The sequence below is a fragment of the Colossoma macropomum genome, unplaced genomic scaffold (genome assembly GCF_904425465.1).
Source record: "Colossoma macropomum unplaced genomic scaffold, Colossoma_macropomum, whole genome shotgun sequence".
NCBI classification, from domain to species: domain Eukaryota; kingdom Metazoa; phylum Chordata; class Actinopteri; order Characiformes; family Serrasalmidae; genus Colossoma; species Colossoma macropomum.
Genome location: NW_023494800.1, coordinates 9,355,478 through 9,378,258, shown reverse-complemented (window position 1 = coordinate 9,378,258; position 22,781 = coordinate 9,355,478). Strand labels below are relative to the sequence as shown.

The 22,781-nt window shown below is 40.3% G+C and overlaps 1 protein-coding gene across 34 annotated transcripts in view; it reads left to right on the top strand.

The window, feature by feature from the left end:
* The window catches only part of cast (calpastatin), a 52,456-nt gene that overhangs the window by 28,193 nt on the left and 1,482 nt on the right, over positions 1-22,781 (top strand). For 6 of the 34 annotated variants that reach the window (XM_036588457.1, XM_036588459.1, XM_036588458.1 and 3 more), the window contains 34 exons: positions 1,265-1,333; positions 4,968-5,213; positions 5,770-5,928; positions 6,389-6,490; positions 8,001-8,045; positions 8,158-8,259; positions 8,374-8,454; positions 8,628-8,678; positions 10,885-10,968; positions 11,149-11,307; positions 11,765-11,896; positions 12,255-12,299; positions 12,412-12,513; positions 12,603-12,683; positions 12,862-12,912; positions 14,841-14,924; positions 15,083-15,142; positions 15,729-15,800; positions 16,203-16,307; positions 16,425-16,541; positions 16,814-16,924; positions 17,079-17,153; positions 17,309-17,374; positions 18,209-18,313; positions 18,414-18,530; positions 18,618-18,728; positions 19,282-19,389; positions 19,474-19,578; positions 19,929-20,021; positions 20,126-20,176; positions 20,681-20,830; positions 20,931-21,014; positions 21,350-21,382; positions 22,632-22,740. In XM_036588457.1, coding sequence (XP_036444350.1) covers positions 1,265-1,333; positions 4,968-5,213; positions 5,770-5,928; positions 6,389-6,490; positions 8,001-8,045; positions 8,158-8,259; positions 8,374-8,454; positions 8,628-8,678; positions 10,885-10,968; positions 11,149-11,307; positions 11,765-11,896; positions 12,255-12,299; positions 12,412-12,513; positions 12,603-12,683; positions 12,862-12,912; positions 14,841-14,924; positions 15,083-15,142; positions 15,729-15,800; positions 16,203-16,307; positions 16,425-16,541; positions 16,814-16,924; positions 17,079-17,153; positions 17,309-17,374; positions 18,209-18,313; positions 18,414-18,530; positions 18,618-18,728; positions 19,282-19,389; positions 19,474-19,578; positions 19,929-20,021; positions 20,126-20,176; positions 20,681-20,830; positions 20,931-21,014; positions 21,350-21,382; positions 22,632-22,733 — 3,258 coding nt within the window. In that variant the 3' untranslated portion in view covers positions 22,734-22,740. The other 28 variants (XM_036588479.1, XM_036588483.1, XM_036588481.1 and 25 more) reach the window with 18 other exon arrangements.

Genomic DNA, 22,781 nt, shown 5'->3' with positions numbered 1-22,781 from the left:
TTTTCTTTCTTCTAAAGCTGGTTCTAAAGCTTTCGTCTAAAAAGGGTGGCGATGACGTTCTGTGACCCAGACCAAGTAGATAGTTGAGGGACTCTTCTGCTGTCTTTGGTGAAAAAGAGCAGGCAATTCAAAGTCTAACTTCCTCAGGGGACACAGGGATAAAAACATTTATGTTGTCAATCCAGGCGAAAATAAAATCACTGAGTAGCAGCAGTGAAAGTGCAGATTTCCCCAGGACCCCATGTGAATGTGATCCCATTCCAGTCAGGCTTATGTCACATTAGAAACCGGCATGAATAATGACATGAAAAAAAATGTAGTGTTGACATTACACCAGTTCCTCAAAACGTTCAAAACAGTAATGTGTAGAAAAAAACCTTGTTCAGCTTTTCTGCCTCTCTCTTACTCACTCTGTCTCTTCTTCATTCCTGTGGCTTTCCATACAAACGGAGTCACTGAGCTGGTTCAATCACTGCAAAAAATAATACTCAGAAAACGATTTGCACCCTGACGACTTTGCCTGTTCAGTTAGACCTAGAAAATAACTACCACCCAGAAATCATTTTTAACATTTTTCACATGGTATGACGTGAAATCATGAAATATGACCCCAGAGAATAAAAATGGAACGATTTGGTCATTGTTGGTTAGATAGCATTGTCTTCGAGTCATTTATTTGGTGTGTATTTGGCGTAGCCGCCTGAAATCAGCCTTGAGAAATGTCAAAAACCAGCATAAAGCAAAACATCCCGTTAAAAGCTTTAAGATAGCTTTACTGTGCTAAGTGATGGCCAAGAGTAACCCACATGAAACAGAATCCAGCATATTTACATCGTGCAACGTGGCATTTGGTGTCGCTTGCTAAACTAGTGTTAAACAGAGGCATTCTAATACGACCCCTCTGATGTTCTCAAGCAGTGTGCAGTTAGTTACAGATTCTAACCTGCGCTCAGTCTCTGGAGCTTTCTACTAGTTTGGCTGTGTAGTTGCTGCTGTGTTTTGAAGACCTCAGTGTCTGCATATTAAACTGTTTATAGTTGGAGAGTTGGTGCATGGCCATGATATAATTTAAGGAACAGCAGTGTAATGTGTTTCTCAGAAAGATGACAGCTAGGTATCGTGTGATATTACAGATCACGCAGTCTAATGGCCTGATCAAAGATGTCATATAACAACAGTACCCTTCAGCTTTTCAATGTGTTTACTGAGTAACAAGCTCTCTCTCTCTTTCTTTCTTTCTCTTTCTCTCTCCCTGTCTCCACAGTCTCAGGCCAAACAGCCCACACCCACCCCAGCAGCGCCGGTCTCCACTGTGAAACCCGCAGAATATGAGGTACTGTGCAAACATCGGTCCTGTTCCTCTTTTTCTACACTGTCTTTTCTCTACTCTTTCACTCTTCCGTATCACTTTCCCCTCTACCTCATAAACCAGGACTTTTTCCCAGGTTAGAGTAGCCTGACCACATGATATTTTCACTGTATTTCCTTTTCTTTTTTTAAGAAACACCACCTGCTAAGATTTGTAGACCTTAATATGTTGTAAATACAACTATTAAATACACACACAATCCCACTATTCACATGTGATTGTCATCAATGCAGTGTACTGTGGATCATGACATCTAATGATTGCACTGGAATCTACACTCTTAGCAAAAATTGTTTAATATATTACTGAAAAAAATAATGTTTCAGATCATCAAACTACTTTAAATATTAGACAAAGACAACCCAAGTAAACACACAATTATTTTTTAAGTGATGATTTTATGTATTGAAGTAAAAAAAGCTATTCAGCCCTATCTGGCCCTATGTGAAAAAGTAATTGGCCTCTTAGATACTAAATCAGCCAGTTAACCAAATTCAATTGACTATTGGGTTTGGTTTCACTATCCACACCCAGGCAGGATTACTGTCAGACCTGTTGAATCTAAACATTACTTAAATAGAACTTGTCTGGCAATGTGAAGCAGGCTAGAAGGTCTCAAAAAGCAGCACATGATACCACGTTCTAAAGAGATTCAAATACAGATGTGGAACAAAGTCACTGTAATCTACCAGTCTGGAAAGGGTTACAAAGCCATTGCCGAGAGCCATTATCCACAAACGGAGAAAACTTGGAACAGTGGTGAACCTTCCCAGTAGTGGCGGGCCTACCAAAATTTCACCAAGAGTGCAGTGACAACTCATCCATGAGGTCACAACAAAACCCACGAACATCTAAAGAACTGCAGGCCTCACTTGCCTCAGTTAAGGTCATTGTACATGATTCCACAATAAGAAAAACACTGAGCAAAAATGGAATCCATGGGAAAGTTGAAAGGCACTTTGGTAGTGCGATGGTCCAGGGCTGCTTTGCTTCTGCCAGACCTGGATGACTTGTCATAATTGATAGAACCATGAATTCTGCTCTCTATCAGAAAATCCTAGAGGAGAATTTCTGCCCGTCAGTTTGTGACCTAAAGCTCAAGTGCAGCTGGGTTATGCAGCAGGACAATGATCAGAAGTACACAAGCAAGTTCATCTCTGAATGGCTCAAAAGAAGCAAAATTAAGGTTTTGGAGTGGCCAAGTCAAAGTCTTGACTTGAATGCAGTTGAGATGCTTTGAAAAGACCTTTAAATGGGCAGCTCAAAAACCCTCCAATGTAGCTGAATTAAAACAATTCTGCAAAGAGAAGTGGGCCAGAATTCCTCCACAGCGATGTAAAAGACTCATCCCAAGTTAAGGCCAACGTTTGATTGCAGTTGAGAGGCACAACCAGTTATTAGGTCTAGGGGCAATTACTTTTTCATATGGGTGATACAGGTTTTGAATAAATCTCTATTTTCCATAAATTGAACAATCATTTAAAAGTTGCATTTTATGTTAACTTGTGTTGTCTTCATCTTATAATAAAATCAGTTGGATGGTCTGACACATTTCACCATGACAAATTAGCAAAAATAGAAGAAATTGGGGCAAATACTTTTCCACAGCACTGTACAGCCATTGGCTTTACTAAGGAGCTCTTAAACAATTTTTTTTTAAGAATGTACCCTTTACTCGTGTGAGAATGGGACAAAATGGATGATGTCTGTGCAGCAAATGCTCATGTACACTAATAGAGGTGAAAAGTTCATTAAGTAAAGGCCCGTTGTAAAAAGCTCCGCTATTGTAGTGGACTATTAAAGAAGGTCATTTTAGACTAGATGCAGCAATCATGTTAGTTCTGTACTGCACCGCTTGCAGTGCATTTCCATATTAATCAGGGTAGCTCTTTTGGTCACATACAGCAAGCTTGGTAGTGGTCATGTGCACACAAAGCACAGTTTTACCCTTCAAGTCTATTACTGGATGTTTATATTTAGGTATACAACAAAATACAACATTCTTGCTGTGCTGTGCAATCTAGACCCATAAACAAAGCAGCGTGTGTTATGTTTCAAGTTGTGGTGGTATCCTGAGAGGTAGCCCTAGAAGGGAGCGTAGGCAAGGCTACAGATGGTCACAGCAAGTTTTGTGTATGCTGTCTGTGAAACACTTAATAGTTATGCTCAAATGTTGTCGCATTACCAGTTGTAAATTTGATCATTTACAACCTTTGTTGCATGTTAGTACTGATCAAGTCAGTCAGTAACCTCAAAGTTGCATTCAGTCTGAATTAACAAGCACTGTGGTGCAGTTCTGGCTTGATGTTAGTACTGCATCACCACTGGTTTGACACTGTTTGTCCACAAGTATCTCGCTGCTCTTTTCTCCTATTCTTATCATTAGAAAAGCGGCAAAGTTTAATGTTAGTTTCTTTATTACTCTATTAATTGAAAGTTACACCCCAAAACAGGACAATGTATCTGACTTGTTTTGAGTCCCACCATCTGGCCAGAGCAACTGAGGTTACTGAATGAGTTAAGCTGTGGCTTTTTATCATAAATAAAATCTTATTGTGTATTTTATAGTGTGTATGTTTTACAAGAGATTTTTATTTTAAAGGTTTTTATAGTCAGGATTCCTTTTAAAACCCTGCACCTGACCTTATTACTTAAGGGTAAAGAGTTTGGAAAAAGACTGGAAAGTTCTCAAGCGAAACCCTTCATTCTTGTCCACTGAGCGCAAGTTGGTTAGCTAAGCTTGTCTGTTGTTCAGTCTTTTAAGACACTGAGCTTGGCCTTATTCCTGAACAGTAAGAGTCTGGAAAGAGAACATCAGGTCCCCTCCTGTTCTGGTATCTGGAATCATTTTGCCTTGAAACTAAATCAGTCTTTGACAGGTTGTGAAATGATAGTTTGAGAAAGACAAGCAAATTTTCTCTGAAGTATTTGGGGGAAAAACACTGGAATGTTTTGTGTCCCTGTTTGTGTGTCACTGAAAGCCTTTAGCGTGACGCACTGTCAAACTGTCAGAACTGACGGATTCATGGAAAGATGCAGAGAATGGATTTTTATTTGTGGACTAATTGTTAATGAGACAGCAAGAGGATAAAGACCTGCTAATTCCAGCTGATTACACTATTACCTTCTGTTAAAACTGTCCTCTACCATGTAAAATATGTCTCTCTGGAGCAAAAGACTCTTGTGTTGCTTGTGTGGTAACCCACTGGCGTAGCTGGAATATGTGGATGTTCATGCAGGGTGGATAATAGAACATGGCGTTTCCCTGGAGAGGAATTTGCCTTCTGACTCATTTCCCTCTTTTCAGTATAAAAGCAGGGTTGTTTTAGGTTGCCTTTATATTGCCATGGTGACACACAACAGTTAAAAGTTGTCCTATTCATCCTGATTCTTGTTAACTAGCTCTTATAGAGATTCAATAACAGCTGACTGAGTAGTAGAAAAATAGTCGTATTGGATTCTGCTCAGATGTTTTGTCTGGCAAGGATTCAATGCTATTAACTGATATGAATGAGAAACAATGCCTTTAATACCCTTTAGTGAAACCAACTACCCTCTGAATGGTGAGATATCACAGACAATGATATCTGCATTGCAGAAGGGGTCAGCATCAGCGTCCGCTGCAGGTTCTGCTGCAAAGCCTGGCACCACCGCTCCCTCTGCAGCCACTACTGCTGCAAGTACTGCCCCAACATCTACTGCAGCCACAGTCAGTGCAGGGGTTTCTACAGGAGCTAAAGTTAGTGGAGGAGTCTCGACAGGGGCTTCTGTCAGTGGAGCGCCCCCTACAGGAGCAGCCAGCAGTCTAAGCACCCAGAGTGGAGCTCCTAAAGTCACACCCCAGGTAGACTCCAGCATGTGTTGTGGGACTGGTGGATTCTTCCTTCCATTTCATTTCATAACTCCACACCTGCTGTTTCTCATACCTTCACACCTTCACTAATACAGCAGCCTTTATCTCAGGGGGGCCCCTTTTTCTCTCTGCTCTCTTTCTTAAGATCAGCCTTCACTATAAAGGCATGAGGTCTTTGAAGTCATATTTGTAGTCTCTGGGATTTTCTCTTCAGCTCTCTGGGTCTCCTGTGGGTTTGTTTGATATTCCTCACTGTGTGGATCATTGCATAGCTCATCCATAATACACAGGGCACACTAGGGCATGTTTACAGTAAATGGTGGTGGTGGAATGAAGTGATGATGCTGCATTTATGTGTTTGCCAGAACTATTAAAAGCACATGCTGGGCACACGCTGAACCCACTGAACTCATATTGGACTCTCCTTGCATGTTCACCACACATCTCTTGCGATTGCTGCTGACTGTAACCTGAACGAGGTTGTGCGTGGCCATGTATGATTTTAATGTTTAGATTATCAGCTCTCGCACTTGTCTCTTGGTCGCAGACTACGCCCATCTCTCCTGCTAAAGCTCCACCTGTGAGCGCAGGGAGTGGAGCAGCGAGTGGAACAGGAGGAGCAGGAGCAACAGGTGTAGGAGCTGGGGCCGGGAAGCCCACTATAGATCCGGTTAAGCCCAAAGATATTTCAAAAGACAAAGCCCAGGTACCCAAAAGATTGTTTAAGCCAGGATCAACCTGTTTCTTATGATCTGGCTGCTACGGTGCTTCGCTGGATGTGGTTGAGGTTCATCAATATGCTGTTTCATTTGTCCAGCTTATTTCATACCTGCTGCTGTGCTTCAGTGAGAATGGCCTGGAATGCTGTTTTTCTGCCTCAAGTATATACTGCACCATGTCTAAAAGCCTTGTATCTTCCATACCATATACACATTTTACTGCCGTGGTTCAGCTTTTACCCTCTGGGCAAAGTGCAGACTTTGGGGAGCAATAAGCAGGACTTCATTACATCTCTGAAAAGTTATGAACGCATCTTCTTTCATCCACTCTGCTGCCCTTTGCTTTGGCCTCATCATGAAAGGCATAATATATGGTCTTCTGCCTGAGCTGAATTTTGGGCGTGAATTGTGTCTGTCATGTAATGGTTGCACGTATGCTTCAAATAGAGTACCGTCATTTCATCCTCCAAACCGGAACCTTCTAAGGTGACAACCACAGGAGTGGGAAGTTCCGTCAAAAAGGATGATGCTAAGTCAAAAGAATCCAAGGTATTTTCTTAAACGTCGGGGATGCGCTACAGAAAACATGCCACCTCCATGGAAGTCTTGATTGTTTTTGAACAAGTTTCTCTATTTTATCTTTATGTTCTCTTCAACGGCTATGATGTTTTATACATTTGTTTTCAGTTCTCACTGACTATGTAAGTCTCCCTTGTTCGGTGGTGGTTAAGAACACTAACACTTGCTTTCACTAAGTTCTGTTTAGCCATTAACTGCATCTTTTTTGAGCTGCTGCCAACAAAACATCAGAGGCCAGGTGCTCTCTTTGCCACAGAGGACACTGGCATCATTGGGAACCAGACTTCCCAGTGCTAGGAACGCAATCTGTTTAGCTAGTTACACTACTTGGAAGTCCTAGATCCTGTTCTAATTAAAATGTTAATGCTGCCTCTCACATTGATGGATGTTCTTGAACTGTAAGCAGTACATACAGTGCTGGGCAGATACCACCCTTCATTTCATGAATTTCCAGTCAAAATGGCCATTAAGTACAGGTTATTCATTTTTAAGAAAATATTTCTGAGGAGGTTAGATATAAGATAATCCAGCCGGATGAGGAAGGAAGTGGAAAGTTAAAGGAAAATAAATGGGAAACGTTTCCAAAACTGAAGTTCAAGACATAAAGAAAATGGGACTCCTAACAACTGTGCAAAACCTGGCTGACCACCAAAACAGTGACCATCAGATGAACAGTGCTTAAGGCTTTCTGATAAATTCAAGTGAATCTTGAATCAAATGAAGCTTTAATGTAACTTCCACAGGTGTTTCTGTCCACCAATCCACTGTGGGAAGACAACTGAATGTTATGGGTCTGAAAGGATGTAAAACTGTCATGAAGCCATTACTGAGAAAATTAATAGACAAGAAAGATGAAAATTTGCAAATCAAACAAAGAAGCTGCTGGTGTTTTCAGAACAATGGTCTGACCACCCTCGAGTCCATACTTCAACGTCGTTGAATATGTTTGATATTACTTGGATCAGAGAATCAGCAAGTGCAACCAAGGTCTAAGACTGAACTTTGTAGGTGTGGTAAAATATCCCTGCAGACTTCTTTGAAAAACTGAAAACGAGTCTCCCTAAAAGAATGGAAGCTGTAATAATGTCAAAGGGTGGACACATTAATGTTGAAAAATTTGATATTATTTAGTGGTTGAGGCTTCTGTGTAATTTTTTATTGTGTGTGTGTGTATATATATATATATATATATATATATATTCTGCTTTTATTCTGATGCGGAAAATGAACAACTTGTACTTAATGGCTGTGTTGAGTAGGAATAAATGAAGCTCTGACTTTTGCACAGTACTGAAGCATTCAAACTTACACCAATTTAGCTGGAATTGGCCTACAGTAATTTAAATGAACCAAGTATTTGACACACTGTCCATTGCTAAAATTGATTTTACTGTAGTAACATAACACATACAGTAGTACATTCTATTCTATCAGCTATGCCAGACCGGTACACTGATGGTAATTTGGTTCTGGTCTACAGGTGCAGGTGGAAGTGCCTTCTTCAGCGACGAAGAACAGTGCACCAGTGAGTCCACACTTCTCTTATCCTCCTCACTGTTATAGGTTAGAGTTTGCTAGGCTGTGTGTTACAGAGCATGTGAGTTTGCATGTGCATTGCTGAACTGCTGTTTGCACAGGCACCTGCTGTAGATCCATTCGATGCCTTGGCTGGCAGTTTGCCATCCTCAGAGCCTGTGGCTCCTAAAGGTCCTCAGTATACTGGACCAGAGATCAAAGAGGTGAGTCTTACTTTGCGTTTGCACTCGCATGTGTGTGCATGGTTGTTTTTTAACGGCCTGCTTTTTGCTGTGTTATGGAACGCGTGTTAAAACAGTGTGTGTTGCATGTCTCAGCCTAGCCTAACCTCAGAAGAGGCTAAACGCTGTGGGGAGAAAGAGCACACGCTGCCACCTGGATATAGAAAGGAAGACATGGTCAGTCTGACATGGGTCACACACCCATAAACACAGCTGTGACTTCCTTGCTCACAGCATTTTAGTCTTATCACTGCAGTATTGTTTTCTTTTCTCTGATGTGTCATAAATAACCAATCTCGGTATTTAATTGGAGGCTTGGAGTTAACACTCACTTTCTCTAATCACACTAGGAAAAGAAGATGCCTGCTGGAAAACCAGATAAGCCCAAGGAAGTTTCCAAGGTAAAGAAGCTGACCGTCACACGCTCATGCAGTCATATTGTATTTGCTGTTGTGGGACAATGTCAAAAACACGTTCAGTCTAGCACAGCAGGGGTGAGGAAGACAGTTTGGTGATTTCCCAGCTTAAGCACCCCTGATTCAACTCGCAGGTACTTACCAAGTTGAACTGGTGTGTTAGGGCAGACCCCTGTGGTGGAAAGTATTATTAATACACAGAACTGTATATACTATAAACAACTCAAGACAGCAGTGCTCACTGCACATAATCTTTTGTACCTCTGCTGTGTGGAATGCTGCGTTGCTCCGAGGGCTGTTCACTTAGCAAATACCCACAACAACTGGTCTCTGACTTGTTTTTCTCTCACACGCCCTCACAGGCAGTCATTTCTCATCTCAGTGTGCCTGTTCTAAATGAGGTTTAAATAAAGTTTGTGCGCTAGGGATGTAGATTTTGACAAATTCTTTTGACCAATAACAGACTGTCATTAGTTGGCAATTAATCATTGATTAAGCAGCTATTAAGTCTAAAATCAGAGTGCGACCTGTCAAAATATCAATTACTTACAGTTCTGGTTCTAAAATCTGATTGACGAGCCAAGTTCAACGCCATTGTAAAGTACCTGATATACACGCACACATCATCTGAATTCTGCATTAATGCACCAAGATATTAAAATGTTCCTTGCATGGACCGTTGAATGTAGTACTTCATTTCTTTTTTAACCTTTGACACAGGGAACACTTATAAAAGCAAGTGGTGTTAATGAAATAATGTCCTTAAATATTTTCTTGGCTCTATGACAGTCTAACACTTGTCTAGATAGTAAGAATTGACATGAGGAACCTCTTAAACTTCTCACAAAATATAATTGTTAAAAAAAACAGAGAATTTTTCCTATTGGCTGTTTCCTCCAGCATCACTTGCAGATCTTGTTTGCTCAGTTTTTTTTGTAAGAGAATATTTGAGGACTTAATTATTTTATGAGACTTGCATTTAAGAACAAACAACTTGTTTTTGTTTTGCATTGTCTTAAGAGCTTTTATAAGGTTTTTTTTTCCTTAGGAAAGACTTTGGGAGTGCTGCCCCTAGTCTGGTTTAAACTGAGATGTGTTTTCATGATAACAAAAAATCAAAAAGTTAACAAAATGACTGGACTTTACAAAGATAGACTACTGATTTCCTCACACTGTCAGGCATCACACTTTCTCTCAAAGGACATAGACGAAATAGTTGTCTGTCTTATCACTTAGTGGTATTTGCTTTCAATACAGTACATCTTTGTAGTTGTGCTGCTGTGCTTCTGAAAAGTGATCCCAAACACCACTATTTTTAGCTGTGCACTTCATTTGTTATTAGACCTATCCAGCAGAACCCTTTGACCATTGTGCCCTCATATGTACATTTTAATAACGTTTTTCAACTTGAGTTGTAAACCAACAATGAGTGGAAAAGGAGGAGCAGGAACAACAGGTGGAGGAGTTGGGGCAGGGAAGCCAACTACAGACCCAGTTAAGCCCAAAGATACTTAAAAAGACAAACTCCAGGTACTACAAAGGACTGTTTAGGCCAGGATCAACCTGCAAGTTGTGGCCTCATTGTCATTTAAGAGTTAATATGTTACCTATGTCTATCCCTAGTGTGCACCAATGTGGAAATGATAGAGACACCATCCACTCTTTCACATCACTGTTAGAAGTTGACATGCAGTTGTCCTGCCCAGTCAAACACCTAAGAGAGACACTTGCGAGTGCACATGCCCACTCATATAAAGTCTTTTTAGTATTCCTTACACGACAGCCTGTGGTGTACACTTTTGTTGTGCCTCATGCCATAGAGTATTATTATTTCTTCATTGATGAAATGATTAATGTATTTAGTGTTTATATTTTTACATGCTATTTAGTAAATATTAAAATTTTTGTAAAACACTGGTTACTGGTCATTGTTTTCTGTGGTTTTTAGGAAATTTGCAAGTTTTCAATGTCTGTTCTGGTGTCTATTGGGGTGTGTCAGTACTTTTCCTGCCATGACACATGCCTTTGAAATCTGAACTTAAGCCTGAAGCGCCCCCTTGTGGAATACTGTATCACTATAGAGGAGTATGTTATAGGAACTACAGGTCTGTGTAATAAGATGTTCATTCTTGTGTCTGTGTGTGTGTGTGTGTGTGTGTGTGTGTGTGTTTTATTGATTTCACCCTGAAAGCCATTAACAGAGGATGATGCCTTGGGCTCTCTGTCTGCTGGTTTTGTATCATCTGCAGTTCCAAGTGCACCAAAGTCACAAGCGGTAAGTCATAAATATTCATGAATTTGAGTATAAAGTCCTGTTGGTTATTACCATTGCTCTCTTCCTGTTACTACACCTCTAATACGCTTGCCAGTGACTGTTCACCGAACAAGCTTCTGCATGACCATGTATGGCTTAACGTGTAGATTGTCAGTCTTCAAGCTTGTATTTTGGTCGCAGACTCCACCCATCTCTCCTGCTAAAGCTCCCACTGTGAGCGCAGGGAGTGGAGCAATGAGTGGAAAAGGAGGAGCAGGAGCAACAGGTGGAGGAGCTGCGGCAGGAAAGCCCAATGCAGACCCTGTTAAGCCCAAAGATACTTTAAAAGACAAACCCCAGGTATTAAAAGGACTCTTTAGGCCAGGATCAACCTGCAACCTGTGGCCTCATTGTTGCCTTGCTGGACGGGGTCGAGATTAATCACTATGCGTCTCTTCATGGTGTTTCGTATCTGGTGCTGTGCTTTTAGGAGAATGCCCTGGAATTCTGTTTCTTTCCTTGAATTATGTACTGCACCATGATCTTGTGATGGCCATGTGTCGTCCTTGCCACCTTCACATATTATTGCCTCGACTGAGCAATGGGAGCTGCTCATTAGCATTTCTGGAAAGATATGGGTTGCATCTTATCTTTTCCTTTCTCTTTCAACCACACTGCTGCTCTTTTCTTTGGCCTCATTATGGTAGTCTTAAGATGTGGTCTCCTGCCTCATTTCACATTGGGCAGCTTTTACTTTTGGGTGTGAATTGTGTAGTTCCATGACCAGTCATGTAATGGATGCATATGCTTCGAATAGAGCACCGTGATTTCATCCTCCAAACCGGAACCACCGAAGGTGACATCCACAGGAGTGGCTAAGCCCTCTGCCACTGCTAACGTCTCTGGAAGCGCTACCCAAAAAGATGATATTAAATCAAAAGAAGCCAAGGTATTTTCTTCAGGATCACAAGAGAAAATGTAATCTTGACCCTCGTCATGGAACTGCTTGTAGTTCTAGGAGAAGAATTTTCGTTTCTAATAATTTTTTTTTTTTAACTTTCTTGTTTAGTTGTAATTAACTCACTGCTTTTTTTCAAAACTGTGTCATCTCTTGATGAATGTTCTTGCAGAACTCTAAACAGGACCTTCACCTGAACCCCTCTCATGTTTTCTGACTCACTGTTTAATGATTAAATTGATCGTAAACATAAAGAACAAGCCAAACACATGTAGACACAGTGCATTCTTCATAGTAGTAGCATACTGCAAGACCAGTACAGTAAGAGTCATTTTGCTCTGGCCTGCAGGTGCATTCGGAAGCAGCTCCTCCAGCAGCCAAGGCCAGTGCACCGGTAAGTCTGCACTCCTTTCTTTCTTGTTAAAGCTCTGGGTGTGAGGTTGCTAGTGCTTGTATTAGAGAGCATGTCAGTTTGCATGTGCAATCCTGAGCTGCTGTTTGCGCAGGCGCCTGCTGTAGATCCATTCGATGCCTTGTATGGCAGTTTGCCATCCTCAGAGCCTGTGGCTCCTAAAGCTCTTCAGTATTCTGGACCAGAAGTCAGAGAGGTATGAATCCGCTTTACATGCCTGCTTGTGTGCACACGCTTGTTTGCTGTGTTATGGAATGTTGTAACAGTGTATGTTGCATGTCTCAGCCTAGCCTAACCTCAGAAGTGGCTTTTCGCTGTGGGGAGAACGAGCACACACTGCCTCCAGGGTACAGATGGGGAGACATGGTCAGTTTGACATGGGTCACATGCCCGTAGAAACAGCTTTGACTTCCATGCTCACAGTTATCAGCATTTTTCAAGTGCTGTCTTTGCTGTCTTATCTGCTGTATCAGAGAAACAAATCTCAGATAGTATCTTATCTTGGGTTTGGAGTTAAAATTCTCCCTTTTCTTACTTACGCCAGGAAAAGAAGGTTCCTGCTGGAGTATCAGATAAGCCCAAGGAAGTTTCCAAGGTAATGAAAATGTGTCAGTGCTCTTTTCCAGTTTTTGCTGATTTTGCTTGTAGACTGTAAACTTATGTACAATGGTACAGTTCCAAAGACACATTCAGCCAGGTACAGAGTGTTGAAGCACACAAGTACACATCTCAAGACTGCACTATCCACAGTACTTAATCTGTTGGGTTCACTAAGTCTCCCTTTCTGACATCCTTTGAGCACTCACAAACGCACAGAGAGTCTGTATCTCTCATGTCAAAGTATGTAATTTACTCAGAGTACGTATCCCTCATGCCAAAGCATGTCATAAATACAATTTTCTTTTTTCTCACATTACATTAGGGAAAAAGTTGGCTAAAGGATAAATGAAGTATTTGTTGAAATAGAATTCAAAATATCTTTGAGACCAAAGACTATTTGGTAATGATTAAGAGCTTTACTGGTCATTGTCTTCCAGGGCATCTGTAGGAAGCCACAGGTTTTTGATATTTCTGCCTGGCTATGTGTCGGGGTGTGTCTGTTGTTTTTTTCCTGCTGTGACCCATACCTTTCAAATCTAAAGCAAAGCCTGAAGCGCCCCCCTGTGGAATATTGTACAAAACCTCAAATGCAGAAAAGTTGGGACAGCTTGTGAAATGCTACTAAAAACAGGAAGCAGTGATTAGTAAATTCTGTTTGTCTTGTAATGAACTGAAAATAGTATAAGAAAATGATATTTGATGTTTTACTTTATGAACCTTTTTTTTGGTAAATATATGCAGATTTGATGCCTACAACATGTTCTAAAAATGTTCACAGGAGCATGTTTAACACTGTTTTATATCACCTTGCCTTTTCAACACACTGAATAATTGTTTGGGGACTGAAGAAACCAACTAATCACATTTTAAAAGTGGAATTTTGTGCTTCATAATCCACACATTTTCAATGGGACACAGATCTGGACTGCTAGCCAATCTAGCACCCGCTCTGACTGATTATGTAGCTATGCTGTTGTAACACGTGCAGAATGTGGCTTGGCATTGTCATATTGAAATAAGCTTGCACCCCTCTGAAAAAGACGCTGTCTTGAAGGCAGTTATGCTGCTCCAAAATGTGTACAGAACGTCCAGCATTAATGCTGCCTTCACATATGTTGCAAGTTACCCTAATTCCCTAGTGGATGATAATACACCCCCATCTCATGATAGATGCAGAATTTTAAACTTTATGATGGTAACAATCTGGTTGGTACTTTTCTTCTTTGGTCCTAAAAACACAACATCCAGTATTTCCACAAAAAATCTGAAGGATTGACTTATGAGAACACATTGCATATTTCAGCTGCGATCAGTCCATTTCAAATGAGATGGAACCCAGAGAAGCCAGCTGCATTTGTGGACATATATTGCCTGCTTTGTGCAGTACCATCATAATTTGTGGATGCAGTGATGAACAGTACTTATTGACAACAGTTTGTTGAAGTATTCCCAAGCCCATGTTGTGATATCCATCACAGTAGCATGCCAGATTTTAATGCATTACCCATCTGAGGCAACACAGGTCTGCAGAGTGGCACATCTGGACCCATCCTTGCTCATAAAGAACTAGGCCTTTCCTGGATGCTCCTTTTATACCCAAACAGTACATCATCTGTTTAAGATGTTTTTGAACATTTACCCATTTCAAAATAATATATATATATATATAGGGTACAGGTACAGTCACTGCTTTCCCATACAATATGATCCAACTTTTTTGGAATTGAGGTTTGTAATATTAGAAAAGATTACTTTGTAGGATATAGATATGTGTGTGTTGAGTCTCATGTTTATGCTTGTGTCTAAATGATCTTTTGTGTGTGTGCGTGTGTGTGTGTGCGTGTGTGTGTGTGTGTGTGTGTGTGTGTGTGTGTATATGTGTGTGTGTGTGTGCACGCATTCATTGTTTGTCATCACTGAAAGCCCTTAACAGTGGATGATGCTGTCGACTCTCTCTCTGCTGGATTTGTATCATCTGCAGTTCCAAGCGCACCAAAACCAGAAGCGGTACGTTCAGAACACAGACACTAACATCAATTCATCTTTAATTAGTCCTAACAAATAGTCTGATGTTTCCTGCAACATGGTCTACAATGCTTTACTGTTTGGTTGTAGCTGGTTTCTACTTTCTAATGATAACATAAGTCATCTGTCTTTTTTTCCAGAAGGCTGAAAGTGTGACTGCTGCCCAGTCAAAGAATGCTCCTCCTCCCCCTGCTCAGAAAGTAAGAGTGAAATGTCATCCATTTTGATTTTACAGCCAATAGGAATCAGAACAACTGTAAGGATATAGTAATTTTTTGGGTCCAGAAAAGAGGAAAAACAGCAGCAGAATTCCTGATCACTAAATAGCATTAAATTATGTAGCAACACTATATTAGTGAAAGCAGTGAAAGCAGAAATGCCCTTGGTAAAATATTAATTTAATAAAAATAGAAGCTCCCTGTCTGTTGTTGTAGTTGAGTACAAAAGTACAAAATATTATAGTTGTCATACTTTCAAATGTACTTAAGCATCAAATGTAAAGGTACTTGGAGTTAAGACTGTGCCTGTGTTGCTGCATACATGAAAATCTGAGTTAGCTCATTTTGCAATAACTGGCATTAGCAATATATAAATACTGAAGTATTGCTTTGTGAATACATTAATCAGTGCTAGTTGTTTGCATGTGCTATGAAGTCCTTATGAGGATAGCCTTCAAATAAAATCCTACCATTTGGGGTCCCTGCAGGTCATAAGATCTTGCTATAGGTTCTTTCAATGGTGTGCTTAAAAGCAAAAACCTGATCCGTCTCTGCTTTTTTCTTTCAGAGGCAAGATGTGACTGTACCTACAAATGTATCCCCTGCTCCCCCTGCTGACAAGAAAGCAAAGGTAGAGAAGGTATGGAACAAGTTATTTCAACATAAGCCTCTAGTAATTGTCTGCTGTTGTATTCATTTGTGGTTAAAGTGACCGTCTAATAGCATTTTACTAACAGTACTCGATATATTCACTGAAGTTGTACTAAAGTACACTCATACTGTATCTCCTCAGTCTGCCAATGACTCTGTGAAAGCAGCACCTTCTTCTTCACCAGCTAGAAAACCAAAAACTGACGATGTGAGAAAAAAACAAAGCATATGTCAGTGCCAGTAAATCTAATGTGGTTTCTAAGAACCAATAAACTCTGTCTAATCTAATTATACCACAGATACACCCGTAAGGATTTTTCTAAGCTGTTGTTAAATTCATTTTGTGCTGTAACGTTTATCTCTTTGTTCCTCTTCCTGTGTTTTTCCTCAGGGAGACTCAATCTCTTTGGATGCTTTGAGTGCTCTGGAAGACACACTGCCTGCTGCAAAGCCAGCACCGGAATCCCCAAAACTCAGACCTGAGGACATTATTGATGTAATAGCTCATTACCGGCTATCTGTTCACTCATAATGTGTTACATTACAAGCTGTTTCCTTTCATGATTTGTGATGACAGTGAGACAATAGCATGTGTGATAATGTGTGTACGCAGGAGAAGAAGGCCAAGGCAGAGAAAGGTGTGCGTGTAGGTGAGAGAGAGGATACTCTTCCACCTGATTACAGATTCTCAGAGGAGAAGTACAAGGAGCGACCGGCTCCACCAAAGGAGGTGAGGTGCCTGCTTTAGTGTGTAGTTATGAAAAGCCTAATTTGAGGATGGCCATGTCATTATTGATATCTGCGGTATCATTAATCAGTGGTTATCATATCATAAGGAAATCAGCCACGTCTGTCTGTTGGTGTGTTATCAGTATGTTTTTATTCTGAGTTTGAGTGATTGTGTTTGCTTCATAAAATGTAATTTTAGAATGTAATGTAATTCTCATGATTTGTTTTGGGACTGATGTTATTGCTTACCGATGGATGTGCCCCCACTTACAGCCTTCCATGGACTCAGCTGAAGCTCTGGATATTCTTTCTGGAGATTTCACCATCCCCTCTGTAGCTCCTGCAGTCCAGGCCCCTGTTCCTCCCTCTGCCCCTGCCAAACAGGTCAGCCACCAGATAACTTCATCAAAATGACTTTCTTCCAATCTAGACCTATTACCATTCCACAAAATGATCATTTTTATTCATTGGGAACAATGTCTTATCATTTTTATTATCTGTTTCTTCCTTTATTTCTCTGAATCTTTGATTTCTCCAGCAACCTAAAATAGAGGACTTGTCAGCTCTTGAACAACTAGCAGGTGATTTTGTGGCTCCTGCCCAAGCCAAAAAGGTATTTGTATTTCTAGTTGTTTCTAGTTGAGTTTTGAATTGTGTAATCATGACCAGTAGGAGGCAGTAGATGTGCTTAAGGATGTGTTGAAGTGCTGTTCTGTTGTTTGTAATGATGTGTACTTTTATGTGTGTGTCACTTACGGCATTCTGTAGGTAGCTTCTGTTGCTCCTCCTGGCCCCCCTCCTCCTAAAAGCACTGTGGGACCAACCTCAGATGAGGTATTACAAATGCTGAAGTGTGTTCAGCTTATATTTAAATAGTTGTGCATAGCTGTTCATATGAGTATTTGTAAATGCCTTAATATGTCTTCTTAATCAGATATTTTTCTTTCTTAGTTTAATTTGCATATGAAGATGAACAGTAACTTGTTGCTGTTTTATGAACAGTTTTCTTGCAGTCAGTATATATACTTATTAAAAAGGATATTTTATATCAGCAAGAACCTGCCTTCTCAAAAACATGTCAAAAGCTTCACAGAGACACAAATACCAAGATATATTTCCTAAGAAATATATTCTTAAGAAATTTTTTTTTTTTTTTTTTTAATGTTGGGAGATAATCTACATCCCTTCAATTTAATGTGTTATTATTTGTTTCTTAGCTTTTATTAGGATGTAATTTTTACCATGCAGGCACTGCCAGGTGGCACATTAATAAAAATATTATATATTAGAAAGTTATTTACTGCAACTAAAAACATGTATAAACTAGTTGGACACCCAAATAAACCTTTGCTTTTGAACTAAGGTATATATTCAAGTTTTTGGACAGTCATAACACCTGGAGTTTTTGGACTTTGGGAGGTATAAATGACTAAAATGAACTTCATTTTTATGCCCTGAAAATGTGGTGACATAAACAATGTATTTATTTTATTATTTCATAGGAAAATAATGGATTGGTACACATGCACATCATGTCATTGACCCGTTTACATGCTTTGCTGCCTTCTCAGTCCTTTCTCCAGATCTAACTAGATTGTCAACTTCTGCACTGTAATGTAATGATTTCCATTACCACTACATTAAAAAATGATTATTTGTCATCCCCAGGGAGACCCAATGTCTCTGGATGCTCTCAGCGCACTTGGAGACACACTGCCTACTGCAAAACCAGTTCCAGAATCTCCTAAACTCAGACCTGAGGACATTATTGATGTATTCAATATGTTTGTTTTAGCACACTTTACATTACATGTATTGAATTTCTACCTTTAAAGTGTATAGTAATGTTTGTGTGGTGTGTTTATATGATTAGGAGAAGAATCTGACATCAGAGAAGGGTGTGCGTGTGGGTGAGAGAGAGGACACGCTGCCACCAGGCTACAGATTCTCTGAGGAGGCATCCAAGAAGTACCCTGCCCCCCCAAAGGAGGTAATCTGTAACTCAAATAGCTGACTGCACCTTAGCATTTGAGCTTTTCAGAGCATTTATGACAAAACGTTTATGTTTTTTTGCCAGCCCTCCTTGGACTCAGCTGAAGCTTTGGATATTCTGTCAGGAGGTTTCACCAGCTCTTCAGTCGCTCCTGCAGTCCAGGCACCCGTTCCTCCCTCAGCTCCCCCTGCAGATGTAAGTCATGTTAAAGGGGAATCCTGTTCATTTTCCCAAAAAAATTGCAAAATTATATTATTAAGATGTAAACAGTGCCATTCGAATGTGTCATTTGAGAGAAACTTACCGAGTCAGAATTTTTCACAACAGTGGTGATAGGAACCAGACATCCAAAGTAGTTAAAGTTAACTCTGAAAGATATAACACGACATGGCTATGAATACATTCTCTGGTGCCTGAGACATTTGATAGTTCTGAGATAAGCTTTTGGCCTAAATTATTTCTTTTTCTTTTTTAGCAAACAAATAGCTATATTTGCGTTGTGGACGTTGTGTCTCCAGTTCTTTTTACCACCACTGTAGAGAAGCCTTTCCTAGACTGCCCCATTTCACATCATACTGCTTTGAATGACTTATCTCAACAATTGAATTAAGTACAAAAATTGGTGTAATTTCATTTAAGCATCTTTTTGTAACAACCACAATGGTCAGCTTTATTCCATTATCTTATCCTAATGCAGAGCATACTGTTGGTTGTGTCCTCTGCTAATACACTCACTCTCTGCTTCTAGAGCTCAGTGGATTTTGCCCTAGAGGAGCTTGCAGGTGACTTTGTTGCACCCACAGCTGCATCTAAGGTCCATTCTGCTGTAACAGCCCCGCCAAAAGTTGACAGACAAGTAAATAGATACATTTCTCTCATCTACATGCACATACACAGGGTGCATATTACATACATATATATGATTCCTGTTTTGTTTTAGTTGTCAGAAGGTACAGCTTCAGCAATGGACGCTCTCTCAGACACACTGATGGACATTCGCCCTGCGCCGCAGCCAGTGCCAGTCGCTCCCAAAGACATTGTTAAGGTAATTCTGCCCACTATTCCTAAAGCACCTTCTGCTACATTTGCACAGAATAAACATCAATTACCATTATTATTTTAATGCTTGGAACTTGCTTGACACATAGTCTGTAATGTTATGAGGCAACAAAAACTATTTGACTGCTAATGGCGCCCCCTTGTGGAGAACTTTTTACCTTCTAAACTTGAGTAAGTGAGTTAGTATGTGAGGTGAGTGTGTTACAAGCCTGCTCCAAGAGGTATTTTTCACATCTTAATAGAAGGACAACAGCATCAGGTGCATTTAAATTGAGAGATTTCATAGCTATATGAATCTATTGGAGTCTCAAATGTCGTCTCTTTGAACTACCTCAGGAGAAGGAGGCAGTAGAAGAGAAGATCACTAAGGCTGGTGAGAGAGACGACACCCTTCCACCTGACTATCGGCCCACAGAGGCAGACATCAAGGTACTCAGTGTTTCGGCACTGCGCTCACACATTAGATATACTAGCAGTTATCAGACTGTACATGTAGAGTGCTTCTCATTCATTTAAACTGTTCATCTCCAAAGGCGGCTGCAGAAGCTAAGGCCAAAGCTAAGGCAAATGTCCCACCCAAGCAGGTAATGTATTTCTTACCTACAGAGATGTTTTCAGTGTTTTGTGGTGTTCAGATGTATAAGCAGCACAAAATGATGGAAAAAAATTACAATTGCAAAAACAGTTATAGAGGTGAATCCTAACTGGCTGAATGCCCATTATTCAGCTATAACTGACAATCAGCGCTGTAATTCCAAAATCATGGAGTGCTGACTCTTCGTTGTAGTGACAGGTTAATAGTCATGTAAGAATGTTTGGTACCCCTCACTGATGGGGCAGTAATCATAAGGCTATGACACCTACAAGCCTTTATGACAACCTACATAAACCTTCATTAACATTTGTAAAGGCTTATTCCAAAAAGCAACAGGCATCAGTGTTAGGACAGCTTATGCTTGTTAGAATAAGCCTTTATAAATCCTCATATGTTAATTGTCATGAAAAGGGGCCCTGAAGTGGTCAGGTGCAAATGAGGCCTAGCTTCTTTTAGCTTGTCTGAAATGACTTTCTTTCTGTATTACTCACAGACATCTATGGATGAGTCAGCAGCGCTTGATGCGCTATCCAGTGACTTCTCTGCTCCTCCAGTAGCGGCACCTGCTGCTGCTGTGGCCCCACCTTCTTCACATCCACACGCCCCTCCAGCAAAGACACCACCTACCCACTCTGCACCAGCGGTACTCGACACCAGCATGAATTTGCATGTAATGCATGACCCTAAACGTATGAAGAAAGCCAACTGATAGCTGTTGCATTTATTTGTTTTTTTTTTTGCAGACATCAGGACCAGTACTGGACAAACTGGCAACCACACTGCTCCCAGACTTGCCTGAGACAAAACCAAAAGAAAGCAAACCAAAGGTGCTTATACATTCATTTATACACATTACGGTTAAAATGGGCAGATTAATGAGATTACAGTTTTTCGCAGATACATTCCACTTGAAAGTGCCAGTTGGACAGTCCTTCATGATTCCTGCTGATCTCTGTGTTTTTTTTAAGTTAGAGTCCACTTTTACTTAATGTTCACTGCCCTAGATTGATTAATTATAGATGTACCACAATTAATGTACTACCACCATCACAGAACCGGACCCAGCAAGTGTGTCTACCTGTGAGTAAACACACTAGGATTTGCCCCAATGGACCTTTTTAGTTCTTATTAGATTGTTTCAGGGGTCTCTGTCTGGTTTCAGGTTAAGGGTGGAAAGTCAAAGTCTAAACCAAAGGTAGGTTTTATCTGCGGCAAAACACAATGGCAATGTAATATTATGAGAAGAAGAGTAATGATGGACTAGACACAAGTTGGTCTTATATTCAGTACCAAAAATTAAACAAACATAATCTGATCTCTTCATCATCCAGGACTGTGGATGTGATCTGGATGTTGTGAAACCACAGGCAAAGTCAGATCTCCAAAATAAAGACAAATCTGTATAATATTTTAAGAGAGTATTTAAAGTATATACCCACATATTTAGAATATATATCTTCTTCTCATTACCCGTTCAGGCCTGCATGAAATATTATGCATGAACGTCATGTTTTCATCTGCTTTGGCAGTATGTTACAACAGCTGCTGCTTTTTTTAGAATAACACATCTTTTTTTTTTATTTGAGTTATCATAGAGATTAGTGAACACCTGTCACAAGTATGCTGGTAGGTATCAGTACCAACAGTCTAGGCCAGGCTGGTAGAGACCTTCTTCAATGTGTGTGCAGCCTAGCACTGCATGCACCCAAAGGAAAGGTGCATCTTATGTGTATGGGAGTCTCTGCTATCTTTCACGTCTTAACAGCATATAATTTCTGAATCGCTAATAACATAGATTTAAAAGCAATTTCTTCAGCGAGTCTGAAAACCTCTTCTGAATGTGCGCTGGCTATCACACTGTGCTACAATCGATCAGACTGTGAATTGCTCTTAGAGTCAGGATACTGAGAATGAGTGTAAGGAGTTGAATTCTTTAGGACCTCTTTATGTGGTTGGCATATTGCACAATTTGGGTTTAAACCTTAATACCAGCAGTCGAGCACTCTTGCAAGTTTCGTGAGGGGCTTCCTAGAATGCTTTTTCAAGATTCACATATGCTGAGAACTTTTGGGGGGGCAAGACTGTTTGAAGTTGTGATGGACAGTCTCTGTAAATCTGTTACTGGTAGGAATGATTTGATTATGCCGTTAATATTTCTTTCTATTCAGAACTTTATATGTGACAAAATTTGACTCTTCCATTTCCATCTTAAACCAACAGCCTAAAGTAACTGCTTGAATGTTCTGCTATTTACACTTCGTGGCTGACGAGGCATGCTGCATTAGTGCACGTGATCACAAGAAAGAGCTATAACATCTTACTGTGTAACCACATTGCTTATTGATGCCACGTCAAGTCAATGTGTTGAATTTGTGTTGCATTTGGACTTAATATTTCATTAGAAATGCATCTTGTCTATATTGATAAATCTTCCTCTGTCTCAGAAACCTGCAGTAGATGATGTGCCAGCGTCAGGTCACCTCTCTGGTCAGCCGAGCACAGACGTGGTGTCCACTTCCCCCACAAAGAAAGGCGGAAAGAGCTAGATCTCATGTTAGTAAAATGGGACAAATAACTAATAGAACATCTAATCA